General features: G+C 43.2%; 1 protein-coding gene across 2 annotated transcripts in view; it reads left to right on the forward strand.

Moving 5' to 3' along the window:
* Window positions 1-15,145, forward strand: part of DAAM1 (dishevelled associated activator of morphogenesis 1) — a 188,778-nt gene that overhangs the window by 152,748 nt on the left and 20,885 nt on the right. For both annotated transcript variants that reach the window (XM_082275428.1, XM_082275429.1), the window contains 3 exons: window positions 4,610-4,778; window positions 11,934-12,041; window positions 12,830-12,890. In XM_082275428.1, the coding sequence (XP_082131554.1) occupies window positions 4,610-4,778; window positions 11,934-12,041; window positions 12,830-12,890 (338 nt within the window). The remainder of the gene's footprint in view (window positions 1-4,609; window positions 4,779-11,933; window positions 12,042-12,829; window positions 12,891-15,145) is intronic.

The raw sequence follows: 15,145 nt of genomic DNA on the forward strand, positions 1-15,145 counted from the left end.
AACCACGCCAAATCCCCATGCAGAGAGAGTGTTGTGTGCCCTGCAGCACACCGCTATTCAGTACAGGCCGCCGCCATTTTTTTTGCTGGATCGCACGAGCCGCCATTTTGGCGTAGCCTCGTGTCTCCAGCATGGGGGCGGCCATGTTTGAGGTGATCCAAACACCTCGTGGAGCTAGGGGAGGCGCCGGAAGGCGTGCAGAGGGGCGGAGCCGCCTCCTTTCTTCCTGGGCAGCCAGCTAAAAGACTTCCTGTTTGTCAAGACAGCGCTGTAACCTGTTGCAGTTAAACTCTGAGCATCAAGTGGTGAGCCTGGGGGTCTATCTCTCTCTCTCTCTCTCGATCGATAGGGATCCCTAGCAGGTAACACTAAGGGGCTTTTTGTGGCGCTGGGGGTCTGAAAAAAAAAAAAAAAAAAAAAGTTTTTTTATTTTTGAATTATATTATCCAGGAAAGTGACTGGAATTATCATGGACCCTGCCACACATATTCCCCCACCTGTTTCCCTCGAGGGGGCCACGGGACCCGCCGGTGCACAGAGTGTAGAGTCATTTACAGCAATTTTGGAGTCTATGGTGGCTCGGGTGGAGGCGGCCTGTCAGGGACGGGGGTCAAGGAAGCGACCCCCGCCTACCCCTATACTATCTGACACCTCTGACTCAGATTCAGAGATGGTCACTGCAGTTGCAGGTTCCTCTGCAAGGGCTGTTGTCTCAGGTAAAGCCCCCTCAGACAGTGAGGAGGACGCTTCTTCTCCTGCTATAATTCAGGAAGAAGCATTGGTGGACGCACTAGTTGTGGCAGTGCAGGAAACCTTAAAAACTTGAGGCTTTACCGGCAGAGGCAACTGAAAAAGAGATTCCTTTTGGTACTAATAAGCCCATCAAAACGGTGAAGGTTTTTCCTGTACCCAAGTGTTTCGGTAATCAGATTAAAGGAGAATGGGAGCATTCTAAACGTACCTTTACTATTTCCAAGCGTATTGCTAGACGCTATCCGTTTGAGGAATCCATCATTAAGAAATGGACGGTACCACCAGTGGTGGATCCACCTATTTCCAGGCTGAATAAAGCCACGGTTATCCCAGTGGAGGACACTTCGTCCTTTAAGGATCCGGTGGATCGAAAGATGGAAGCAGAGTCCCGCACCATCTTCTCTCTGATAGGGTCAGCATTTAGACCAGTAATTGTTATTGGTCTAGTTTCCCAGACACTTACGGAATGGGCGAGAATGGTACGCCAAGACCTTAGGGGAAAAGATATTCCCCAGGAGACATCTGATTTGATGGAACAGATTATACAAGGGCTACAGTTTATCTGTGACGCAGCCTTGGACACTACTCCCTTATTAGGGCATGCATCTATGTCAGCGGTCATCCTCAGACGTGTGCTGTGGTTAAAATGCTGGTCAGCTGACCTAGGTTCCAAAAAGACCTTGACAAATCTCCCTTTTCAGGGGAATCGTCTATTTGGGGCCAACCTAGATGAAATCATTAAGGATGCCACTGGGGGCAAGAGCACTTTTTTGCCACAGGCTGCTAAAGCTAAGGGACCTCGCAACAAGCGAGGACCTTTCTTTACCGCCCATAAAGGGCGCCCGGCTGGTACTAGCGGGAAAGGCAAGACTCCTCCAGGAGGGTTCAAGAAGGGCTGGTCGGACAAGCAGAGGACCAACCCAGCCAAACCCGAAGCAAAGGAGTACACAGCCTGAAGGTGCGCCCCCACCCGGTTTCAGGGTGGGGGGACGTTTTCACCGGTATTCAGGACATTAGATCGAGCATCAACCACTACTACCGGTGCGATTCTTCCCTTCCAACATTTAAGTACTACAGGAAGCGGTAGTTACCGTTCCCTGAATAGATCTTTTCCTTTACCTTTTCCTAAGATTAGTCCCTATACCTCACAGGAATCGGATCTGGTTGATCAGATAGGCCAAGTAGCCTCTAGTCGGGTGACTTCGGTCCCTGAGGTTCAACCAGAAAAGATCACCCTTCCTGATAACAATCAGGTATCTGATAAATGTGTGGGAACAGAAAACGACCAGACTTTCTCGGATGGTCTGGGCCAGATACCTCTAGGGACGCCTGGTTCATATTCTATCAGCGCCAGTGGTCCTAGAAATTCTAGGCTGGCCTCCTCAAGCCGGCCTGGCCAACTTGGACATGCTAGTCGCAGACGTTCCGTGGGAACTTCGTCTCAGGGAGTGTCTGTGGTCTCAAGGACCAATTTACCATCATGCTTTACAGTCGCTGGTTTTAATGGCCTGGCCATTGAGACCCAAGTACTGAAGGACAGAGGTTTGTCTACTTCAGTCATTCCTACCCTTATTAAAGCAAGGAAAGCGACTTCCAGCAAGGTCTATTATCACACATGGAAGACTTATATTGCGTGGTGCGAATCTTTAGGATTTCCTCCACGTACCTATTCGGTGACTCGAATATTGGCCTTTTTGCAACAAGGGGTTGAGCAGAAGCTAGCCTTGAGCACCATCAAGGGTCAAGTTTCAGCATTAGCAATCTTCTTTCAGAAGCCTTTAGCTACCAAGTCCTTGGTGCGGAATTTCATCCAGGGGGTGCGGCACCTGGCTCCACCAGTCCGCGCGCCCTTACCGCCCTGGGATCTTAATTTGGTTTTGTCGGTTCTACAGAAACCTCCCTTTGAAAACATCAGGGAGATTCCTTTGCTTACTTTATCCCAGAAGGTGACCTTCTTGGTGGCTATCACTTCTGCTCGCAGGGTGTCAGAACTGGCTGCATTATCATGCCAGTCCCCATACCTAGTGATTCATAGGGATAAGGTAGTACTTCATCCTAAGCCATCTTTTCTTCCTAAGGTGGTTTCAGATTTTCATCTGAATGAAGATATTGTACTACCTTCCTTGTGTCCTCAGCCCAAGCATCATCGGGAACATGCGTTGCATTCCTTAGATGTGGTTCGGGCAATCAGGGTATACCTGAAAGCTACAGAATCATTCCGTAAGACGGATTCACTTTTTGTGATCACGGATGGCCCCAGAAAGGGTTTGCCTGCATCTGCCGCGACCATTGCCAAATGGATTAGACAAACGGTGGTACAGGCTTATTCTATTAAGGGTCAGAGTCCTCCGTTCCCTGTTAGGGCGCACTCCACTCGAGCGCTCAGTACTTCCTGGGCCTTTCGCCATCAGGCGTCAGTGGTCCAGGTATGTAAGGCGGCCACCTGGTCGTCGGTACATACCTTTACAAAATTCTATAAAATTGATGTGACGGCATCGGCGGATGCCTCATTTGGCCGCAAGGTTTTGCAGGCCGCAATTTGAGGAGACCGGTGGTCTACCTCGAGGGTTTTTTCTGTTTGGAAAAAAAAAAAAAAAAAAAGACTTTTTTGTTGAGTCTCATCATTAAGGATGAGCATTGTAAACTTCTAGTTGGCACCGGTTGGGCCTTCTAGATTGGGATTTGATTTTCATTTTCCCACCCTTCATTTGTAATACTGCTCTGGGACGTCCCGAAGGTGCTGTATCAACGAGGACTACGTCTGTCAATGAGCGCTAGAGAAAAATGGATTTTTGTAAAATCTTACCGTAAAATCCTTTTCTCTTAGCTCATTGACAGACGTAGTCCCCGCCCCTCTGGTTTTTTGAGTTGGGTTGGGTTAAAATCTCTAAAGACTGCTTTTTCACATAACTGATTTGCTGAGGCAGAGAGAGAGAGGATATACCCTTTGGGACTGCCCCTAGGGTGTGGCCAGAGCTTTTTAATTTCCTGTCTAGTCCTGCTCCTGTGGAGGCAACATAACCCGAAGGTGCTGTATCACCGAGGACTACGTCTGTCAATGAGCTAAGAGAAAAGGATTTTACGGTAAGATTTTACAAAAATCCATTTTTTCTTTGACGCAATTGTACCTGCTAATTCCAGGTCTTTCAGCTCTCCACAAGTGGTCCTTGGCTCTTGGACCACTCTTCAGATAATTATTTTCACTCCTCTGTCAGAAATCGCGCGAGGAGCACCTGGTCGTGGCCAATTAATGGTGAACTGACGTTCTTTCTACTTTCGGATTATGACCACAACAGTGATTACTGGCACATTCAGAAGTTTAGAAATCCTTCTGTAACCAATGCCATCAGTATGTTTTGCAAAAATAAGGTAGCAAAGGTCTTGAGAGAGTTCTTTGCTTTTACCTATCATGAGATATTTCTTGTGTGACACCATAGTAATGAGACACCTTTTTATAGGCCATCAGTTGAGACTGAACAAGCTGTATTCGTTTGCACTGACAAATGGGCAGGATTGCTTTCTAATTACTGATAGATTTCAGCTAGTCTTTCTATGCCTTTTTGCACCTCCCTTTCTTCATGTGTTCAATACTTTTTTTTTTTCTGTGTCATCCCATGTTAACACACATAACTTAAATTCTGAAATCTCCTTTGTACGTATGGATTGCATGGTTTGTTACTGACGTGGTGTAAATTTCATGTCAATATGACCTTTAGAAATCTGTTTACCTAGAAAAATGGTGACGTGTTCATTACATTTTATATATAATATTAAAAGCACAAATTTTTCCGGTTTATTTGTATATTTTTTTTACCCACTTTATTCGCTCATGATATCCTGTTCTGTCTTTGTGCAGCAATTCGTTCAGCTTCCAAGCAAGTGTTGCAGAGTAAAAGCTTAAAGCAGCTGTTGGAAGTGGTCCTTGCTTTTGGAAACTACATGAACAAAGGACAGCGAGGAAACGCCTACGGGTTTAAAATTTCAAGCTTAAACAAGATTGCCGATACCAAATCCAGTATAGACAAGTAAGCTGAACACGTTATTGGTGTAATTTAGTTCTTGAACGTTGTCCTATGGCTACAGGTCTGCTGACATTGCTTCCTATACCCAGTCCTGTGAAATCCATCACTGTTAAAATAACAGATCAACTAAGGTGTTTAGATGAAAGGTTATGCCTACTCGAAGCCTATAATCTTTCAATGTGCTGGGATAGTGGGGATGTGATGAACTTACTGGGCCACTCCTGTAACATTGTTTTTTTTTTAGAAATACGTTAAGATTTGTGGGGAGATCTGTTTGAACTGAAGTCAGCCTAGAAAAAGATGGCTCAGCCTTGGTCTTCTAGACGGTCTTCAGATCAGACTGGCATGCTCCCTCTTGAAAGGTTTAAACTATTTGCAGCATCAGCCTGTTAGAGAATGATGGTGGGAGGTATGAGTGAATATTATTGAGCAGGTCTGATCCAGCAGCATAAAAGTGCACCGGGTACAGTTTTCTGATCTGCTTTATTTTAAAGTGATTGCAAAGTGATTTTTGTGCAAAATAACAAACATGTTATACTTACCTGCTCTGTGCAACAGATTTGCACAGAGCAGCCCCGATCCTCCTCTTCTGGGGTGCTCCTGGCTCACCCCAGAAGAGGAGGATGCGCCTGGTCTGGCGTCGCTCCTGGCTCCTACTCTTTATTGGGTGCCCCCATGGAGAGCCCCTTTCCATGGGGGCACCCTTGTGGGCGCGCTCACGAGTCCCGCTGCTGTGTCCATTGTCACAGACAGCAGGACTCAGCCCCGGCTCCCGTGTCACTGGATTTGATTGACAGCAGCGGGGGGCAATAAATCCTGCTGCTATCAATCTATCCAATGAGGACCCGAGACAGCGGCTGGAGCTGCTGGGCTTGTGCTTGTCGCTGGAACGATCGGGTTCAGGTAAGAATAAGGGGGGGTCTGGGGGGCAGCTGCAGCACCAAAGGTTTTTCACCTTAATGCATAGAATCCAGTTGAGACTTTACAACTCCTTTAATGTGACGCAAAAGAGGTAAAACCATATATTGATTGTTTTTAGTCATTTCATTGGTTTCCCATTTTAAAAGCAACACCCTTCCTTTCATTTATACCAGAACTACCGAAATGGTACTGATTTATCTTTGTAAAGATTCACAGAACATAGTTCATTCTTATTCATACTAAGTAATCTCTTTGAAGATCTATAAAGAATTATGTCCACTGACAAAGAAATGATCAGTCTATCATTTTAATAGTAGGTTCATTTTAACAGTGAGCGACATAAAATCAACAAACAAAAACCAGAAAAACGCATTTCAATAAAGTTTAAATCGATTTGCATTTTAATGAGTGAGATAAGTATTAGACCCCTTCGCAAAACATGACTTAGTACTTGGTAGCAAAACTCTTGTTGGCATTCAGAGGTCAGACGTTTCTTGTAGTTGGACACCAGGTTTGCACACATCTCAGGAGGGATTTTGTCCCACGCCTCTTTGCGGATCCTCTCCAAGTCATTAAGGTTTTGAGGCTGACATTTAGCAACTTGAACCTTCAGCTCCCTCCACATATTTTCTATGGGATTAAGGTCTGGAGACTGGCTAGGCCACTCCAGGATCCTAATGTGCTTCTCCTTGGTCCACTCTTTGTTGCCTTGGCCGTGTGTTTTGGGTCATTTCCTTGCTGGAATACCTATCCACAACCCATTTTCAATGACCTGGCTGAGGGAAGGAGGTTCTCACCCAAGATTTGATGGTACATGTCCCCTGTCCATCGTCGCCTTGATGTGAAGTAGTCCTGTCCCCTTAGCAGAAAAACACCCACAAAGCATAATGTTTCCACCTCCTTGTTTGATGGTGGGGATGGTCACCTTGGGGTCATAGGCAGCATTCCTCCTTCCAAACATGGGGAGTTGAGTTGATGCCGAAGAACTTGATTTTGGTCTCATCTGACAACACTTTCAACCAGTTCTCTGAATCATTCAGATGTTCTTCAGACAGGCCTGTACATGTGCTTTCTTGAGCAGCGGGACCTTGTGGGCGCTGCAGAATTTCAGTCTCTCACGCCATAGTGTGTTACTCCATAGTGTGTTACTCCATAGTGTGTTACTAATTGTTAGTGACTATGGTCCCAGCTGCCTTGAGATCATTGACAAGATTATCCTGTGCAGTTCTGATTCCTCACCATTCTCATGATCATTGAAACTCCACGAGGTGAGATCTTGCATGGAGCCCCAGACCTAGGGAGATTGACTGTTATTTTGTGTTTCTTCTATTTGCGAATAATCGCACCAACTGTTGTCACCCTCTCACCAAGCTACTTGGTGATGGTCTTGTAGCCCATTACTGCCTTGTGTAGGTCTACAATATTGTCCCTGACATCCTTGGACAGCTCTTGGGTCTTTGCCTTGGTTGAAAGATTGGAATCTGATTGATTGCTTCTGTGGACAGGTGTCTTTTTTTCATACAGGTAACACGCTGAGATTAGGAGCATTACCTTTAAGAGAGCGCTCCTTATCCCAGCTGGTTACCTGTATAGAAGACACCTGGGAGCCAGAAATCTTGCTGATTGATAGGGGATCAAATACTAATTTCACTCATTAAAATGCAAATCAATTTAGAACTTTTTTAAAATGTTTTTCTGGATATTTTTGTTGTTGTCCTGTCTTACTGTAAACATTTTTACATAGAACTGCATAAATTGGAACACATTCTTTAAAATAAGAACCATTAAAACAATACATCGGGCTGCCAATAGAGCTGTGTGATCAATACATATTGGGTACAGTTCTCTTTGAACCCAATGCGTTTCGAAATTGCTTTCTTCAGGGAAAACGAGAATTTGTAGACAGTGAAAAACATAGAGAAATTAAATAATAATCAATTGATATTAATAATACATATATCAATGAATAAAAGTAGGTGTCACAGTAGGCTTACACAGCCCAAACAAAATATATGTAGACATAAAACTAATAATTAATTTAAAAAGTCGCAAAGCAACCTAATCGCTCTTCTTTCCACAGCACTTCTGGGACAAATCAGAGCGATGTTTTGTGCTGGTGCTGACCAATCAGGATCGCTCTAATCCATCCTGGAAGTGCTGCAGAAAGAGGAGCAGGGATTTCCAATTCCTGGACCGGCACTGACAGCTCATCACCCAGAGAGGAAAATACAGTGGGGACCAGGGGGTAGAGGGGAGGGTGTACAGTGTTCACCTTTTTATTTTATCTGAAAAGGCGAATTTACACTTTAAAGCTGAACTCTAAGCAGGTTAAGTCACAAATTATTGCAACACTGTACTCCTCAAATGATCATTAGATTATTTTTTTTTTTTCCCTGACCTGATATTGGCCTCTTGGCAGTCCATTGTAAAGCAAAGCTCAGGTGCCAAAAACGCTCCAACCATGCGCTTAGCCTAAGGCTTTGCCATACATGGTTCGAATCTTTAATAGGAACTGGCCGAAATTTGAACTGTTATTAGGCAGCCTGAATGTACCAAGTTGATCGATCAACTTGAGTACAAGCAGCCTGCCGGACTCTCTTGCGATTATCGCTAGCAGCTGCTGTAGCTGCTAGCGATAATCACGGTCTTCTCTTGGGGACAGCTTCCCCGCCTGCCTCTCCACCGGGAGCGGACAATTGCACAGCAAGAGGGATTCCCCTGTCATCACTGTCTGTGTTGCTGGGGGAATCGTGCAATTTTTTTTTTCCAGCAAGGAAATTTGCTCCGTGTATGGCCTGCCTAAGTGTTAAATTAACAGCAGCCGCAATAAATCAGATCTCCAACCCTGCAAGATAGGCCTGTGCTTTATGGAAGAGCTGAGTATATCTCAGGAATGAATGGAAAAACACAAATCTTTTGGCAGGTAAAAACCACTCTGATGTATTGATTTAATCTGTGTATTTAGTTGTTTGCCTGGAGTTCGGGTTTATTAGACTTCACTTTTTATTATGTTTGATGAAGCAAGATAATGTGTTTACATATAAGATATCACCATGTATCCACCCAGTCACTGTAGGCTTATCACCCTCTAACAATGACATTATTTGAGCTCTAGGACTAATGTACCCTTCACCACATTACACTTCATTTTACCACTGCCCCCTACAGGAGAAAACTGGTCAGTGCTTGTGCAACACAGGAAATACTTTAATGGTTCTGTTAAAAGCCTCCAGTATTAAACCCAGAGCAATTACCAAGTTCCTAGCAGTGGTTTATGCCTTTTCCTACATTCGACCTCTCACATGGGGTGTTTTCTGTAGAATCCCACGTGTGAAAGCTGCTAATTTCCCATCAGAGCTGTGGTTTGTTTCATGCTTCCAACATTAAAAAAATGAAAAATGCTCCTGTGGGGACTATATGAGGTAATGTAAGGAAGAGGGATGGTGCTGATGACATTCAGCTGTTTAAATTCTACAGCGAATATGATGCACTCATTGGACGGAAGCCAACTTTGTCTGATGTTTGCATGTGCCGCAGCATTGGAGTATATGAGTGGAAAATACAATGCGTGCAATCCGCGTCTGCTGCTGAAATCTTCCCTGCTGAACTGACACAGATCGCTCTACCTGGGTGGTGTACTATGCCTATAATGTTTGATGTGTTTTACATTATTTCCCACTCCTATGTTAAGGTTGTTTATGACTTCCCCTCATTCCTGGGGTGCTGTGATTTTATTTCTTTTTAAAGGAAACCTGAATCGAGAGAATTAGTGGCTCTATTTTTTTTCTCAGTTCTCCTTCTGGAATGCTGGTTGCTTGCTGCATACTATTATTGTGCATAGTAGCCTGGCATTGCTTTCTCTGTATTTATATGGTGTACTATATTACCTTATCCAGTTAACCTTTATTTTATCAGATTGACGACTGTGACCCCAGCCTAAGCTAAATTTCCATCTTCATAAAGTCACAAATGTAACACTTACAATCTTGTCAATGACAGTAACTCTTACCAGCACTTTAGAGGGCACATACAGGCAATGGAACACTTCCCTCCCCCCTCCCTGCATGTGTCGCGTCAGGGCTAACTGGATGAGCGAAGTGCCGCTGTCACCAGCAACTTAAACCTCTTAATTGTACCATACAGGACACAGGCTACGTATTCATAGACCCAGGGTTATAGGCTCGTATCTTGCTTGAAAAAGCTCAGTACAGCGTTTTTTCTTTTTTTTTTTTTTTTTACTGCGCTAAAATGTAGCCCATTATTTACAATGTGCCTGTGCACACAGGGGGGTAAACAAGCAGCAAGTATTCCTCAGTTAAACAAGATTGTGCTACAAGATTGTGGAATTCTGTACCACAAGAGGTGGTTTCTGCGGGTAGTATGGTGGCTTTCAAAAGACTCTTAGACTTACATCTCAAGGATCATGACATTAAGGGCTATGTGAGATGATTACAGTCACACACACCTACACAGGTTGAACTGGATGGACTATTGTCTTTATTCAACCTTACCTACTATGTAACTATAAAAAAGAAAATCCATGTTTCAGGCCAGTATCTTGCGCTGGTGCGCACAAATATGCGCATACAGAAAACGATTTGCTCTCAATGGCAACCCTGATAGCGGTGCCACATCCCTTAATTGGAATACAAAAAGAGGTTTGTTTCCCTGGTGGTGGGACTTTTCAGGCACTCATAAAGCTTACAAAGTATAATGTGCAAAAATATTTTTATTGAAAACATAATACATGGGTTATGTATTATGTTTTCAATAAAAATATTTTTGCACATTATATTTTGTAAGCTTTATGAGTGCCTGAAAAGTCCCACCACCAGGGGAACAAACTGCTTTTTAAATATGCGCATACGAGCATAAAATATTAATGAATTTTCCCTAGGAAGGTATTTTGCATGCATTTTTGCATCTGCACGTACAACAAACACCTAAAATTATGTCCAAAAATAGCAGAAGCTCAAACATCAGTACCGTGTGCAAGAGGCCTAACTAAGTGATTTATTACAGGTACTTAAGTGCCAAAAATTTGCGCAGTGCTTTACATATACATTGTACATTCACATCGATCCCTGCCCTCAAGGAGCTTACAATCTAAGGTCCCTAAAGCTGGCCATAGATGGATCAAATCTTGGCTGCTTCAGCATTCGATTCATCTATGGGTAGTCAGGTTATCCTGAAGTCAATCCATTGATCAACTTCAGTCCAACCAACCTGTTAGATTTGTTTGCATGTGATCAGTGTCAGCGACTTTAGTCTCTAGCATCTAGTGATCATTGTGTTCTGCCAGCAGAGAAGGCTCCCCACCAGCAGAACACAATTGACTGTGTTGATGGGGGAATCAAGCAATTTTCTTTCCTGCAGCCAGTCATGGCTTGCTTCGCTCATGTTTTACAGGTGGTTCCCGGGTTACGAACAAGATAGGGTCTTGTAGGTTTGTTCTTAAGTTGAATTTGTTTGTAAGTCGCAACAGGTACATTTTTTAAGTGTAGCCCCAGCCAAAATATATTTTTTACGTTTTTTTGGATAGCATAGGGAAGAGTTAATATTGCTGTCTGTACCCCTGTTCAGAAGATTTCACCTCACTTTCTGTCCCTGTGACAACTGGATTTTGAAAATTTTGGGTTGTTGTGGAAGCAAGGATTGGTGATAAAGCTTCAGTGGAGACACCTTTTTCCCATGAGAACTCTTCCAGGAGTAAATTTCCCTTTCTAGGGGTAGATTTCTCTTCACTTCCTGTTGCCTCTCTCCGTTTGTAAGTAGGAGTCGTTTGTAAGTCGGATGTTTGTAACCCGGGGACCTCCTGTTGCATATACTAGAGCCAGTTTAGACAGGAGCCAGTTAATCTACCAACATGTCTTTAGAGAGTGGAAGGAAACCCATGCAGGCACAGGGAGAACATGCAAACTCCAGGCAGGTAGTACAATGATTAGAACCTGAACCAATGACCCTAGTGCTGCCAAGCAAAAGTTTACTGAAGTGGATGGATATTGGCATGCTGTTTGGGTATCCCCCATAACCCTACCCCACTTTTTGAGTCCTATGTGTCTCTGCTAGATAGTGGACCTTTTCTGAGGTGATGGACCTCTTCTAGTACTCAGACTATTGTTCCCAACAGGCCAGACCTAATGTTTCAGGGCCCTCTATTCCATCATGTTTGTCAGTTACTGGCTTGGTTCCTGGCTTCTGGAATGGTTCCATAATGCTATATGCTTTTTCTTACAGGAACATCACCCTTTTGCACTATCTTATAACTGTGGTAGAAAAGAAGTATCCCAAAGTTGTCAGCCTACACGAAGAGCTCCAAAGTATCTCTGAGGCTGCAAAAGTCCAGTAAGTAGCCGCAAACATCATTTTTGTCTATGTATATCAATAGAATGCGGCAGGTTAGAACACTTTTTTTTCCCCCCCAATTCAGATCTGGACTCCATGGTGTATATTACAAAGCTCTTTTCATACACATACATTCATACATAGGAAAAAATATTTACCCTTTTTGTGGTCCTCAGATGGGGATTTACTAGTCTGGTACATTGTAATAACACGACAGGACACTTGCTATATAAAACCCCATACATGTTAGCAGGATCTCAGATTATGCACACAGCTAAAGCGCAGAGCTAATCCTTGGCTTTAGTCCCCGTTCACACTGAACGTGACTTTGAAATCGTGCTACTTCAGGTGAATTTCAAAGCCGCAGGTCAGTGCAATTTCAGGTGCGACTTTCCTGACATCTGTGCGACTTCATGCACAGATGTCTATTCAAGTCACACCTGAAATTGCAAAAAATAGTGCAGGAACTTTTTTTTTTAAATCTGTCTGGCACCGCAAAGTCAGAGTCGCACCGATTTGAACAGTTGCTGACAATACGGCATGACTTGTCATGCGATTTGGAACTGTCAAATCACGACAAGTCACACCGCTGTGAATTGGGCTTAGATCCTGTAATGAATGCTTTGTTCTAAATTAGGGACGTTCTACAAATAGTGATTAAAAAAAATAGTTTATTACCTTTACATTAAAGACAAAAATACAGTTCATTGAAAACTACTATAATTACCCTTCAAATTTGTATTGATGTTTTTCCCTATATTTTTTTTTTTTTTATTCTTTCAATATAGTATGACTGAGCTGGAGAAAGAGATCGGTAACTTGAGGAATGGCTTGAAAGCTGTAGAAACTGTAAGTATTCCCAACTTAGTTACATAGTTAGTCAGGTTAAAAAAAAAAAAGACACAAGTCTATCTGGTTCAACCAAAAAAAAAAAAACCGTATTGAAAACACAACCATACAATCCCATATACACAATCCTATACCCGCTGTTGATCCAGAGGAAGGCAAAAAAAAAAACCCCCCAGCAAAGCATGATCCAATTTGCTACAGCAGGGGAAAAAATTCCTTCCTGATCCCCCGAGAGGCAATCGGATATTCCCTGGATCAACTTTACCTGAAAAAAAATTTAGTGCCCATTTATATTGCGTACACCTAGGAAAGAATCCAGGCCTTTTTTTAAAGCAATTTAGTGAGCTAGCCAGAACCACCTCTGGAGGGAGTCTATTCCACATTTTTACAGCTCTTACGGTGAAGAAACCTTTCCGTAATTGGAGACGAAATCTATTTTTCTGTAGACGTAAAGAGTGCCCCCTTGTCCTCTGTGTTGACCTTAAATTGAACAACTCAAACCCAAGTTGACTATATGGACTCCTTACGTATTTATACATGTTGATCATATCCCCCGTTAATCTCCTCTTCTCAAGAGAGAATAAATTCAGTTACTCTAATCTTTTCTCATAGCTGAGCTCCTCCATGCCTCTTATCGGTTTGGTTTCCCTTCTCTGCACTTTCTCCAGTTCCCCGATATCCTTTTTAAGAACCGGTGCCCAAAACTGAACTGCATATTCCAGATGAGGTCTTACTAATGATTTGTACAGGGGCAAAATGATATCTCTCTCTCTGGAGTCCATGCCTCTTTTAATACAAGAAAGGACTTTGCTTGCTTTGGAAACAGCAGCTTGGCTTGTTTCAGACTTTGAAAGTACATCCAAATGTGGGGCTGTAACTGCTAGTGACCTTCCTAAAATGCTGATTGCCTGGCTGTGTCTGCCTCTGTTCACCTGAGTCACAGATTTGGAATAAGCATGAAGTGCAGAAAAGCCAAATTTCCATAACTTTATGCTTAATGCAACTACAATTTCCAGAGATTTACTTTGCAGCAGATGCTCTGTTGACAATAACATCACTGTGAGATAGGCGGACAGGTAAGGGGAGCTGTGATGTTGAGGTTTGTAATACCTACTTTGCGTTTGGAGCCCTATCACAAAACTTAGTCACAGTGACCTGTCCATCCTGGTTACAGTTCTGTTATTGTTAGCAGGGCACCTGCTGGAAAGTGGCATGTAACCTACACTATAGGTACATCTACAATATCTAATTTTAAGCCTTTCTATTTGTACATGGCCTTCTAATATTATGCAAGATTGTTGGTTGATTTTATCCTAAATGGAGTGCTCTTTTGCAGAGGTTTCAACTGAATTACTACAAGGATGTAGTAAAATAAAGTGGCCCACTCCTTTTCATTTGCTTTCTCAAGGTACACAAAGCAGCAAAACATATAAATGGCTGCAGTGCCAAGTTTTACCCACAGGGGGTGCTGCTTAAACACCACCTAAACCATGAGTGCTCAACCTGTCACCCTCCAGCTGTTGCGGAACTACAAGTTCCCATTAGGCATTGCAAGGCTGACTGTTACAAGCATGGCTCCCAAAGGCAGAGGCATGATGGTATTTGTAGTTCTGCAACATCTAGAGGGCCACAGGTTGAGCCCTAAATAATGCATCAATACAGAGAGATGGAAAGTTGTGGGATCTCTACATTTCAGGTGTGAGAATTAAATTTAAACTTTCAACCCTATTAACAAAAACCTGTACTGAGGGAATTATGTAGCCTTGTATTGCTGACCCCGACTGATAATACCCATTGCCTGGTTATCCCTGGCTCAAGTACATTCAGAGTCAATGGCCCTGTAATGTCATAAAATGATGCAGCACCTTGTAATGTTTGCATATTGGTAAAGTCAGAGTGAAGTCAAGGCTCCTAAACTCTATACTTGTTCCAGATCTGTGGCTTGGAATTTACTGAAGCCATTGGATCATCATGACAATCCTGGGATTCAGCTTTTTCAGACAGTGGTCAGCATTGGCAGTCTCCCTTTCTCTTCACTGTAGGTTTCCTTTAAAGCAAAACTAAACGTTGCTCTCCTTTTACAGCTAATTTGCCAAAGTGCTGCACATATGATCAGTTATGACGCCAGCCAATTGTTGGCTTGACGGTTCAGTTGAGAGCACAAGCCACTATGACAGTTATAAGTTACTGCATACATTGAATGTAACTGTTCTGGGAATTGGTAAATGTATGAGTTTAATTCCGCTTTAAATAAA

Source organism: Pelophylax lessonae (assembly GCF_965119305.1).
Source record: "Pelophylax lessonae genome assembly, chromosome: 13".
Classification (NCBI taxonomy): Eukaryota; Metazoa; Chordata; class Amphibia; order Anura; family Ranidae; genus Pelophylax; species Pelophylax lessonae.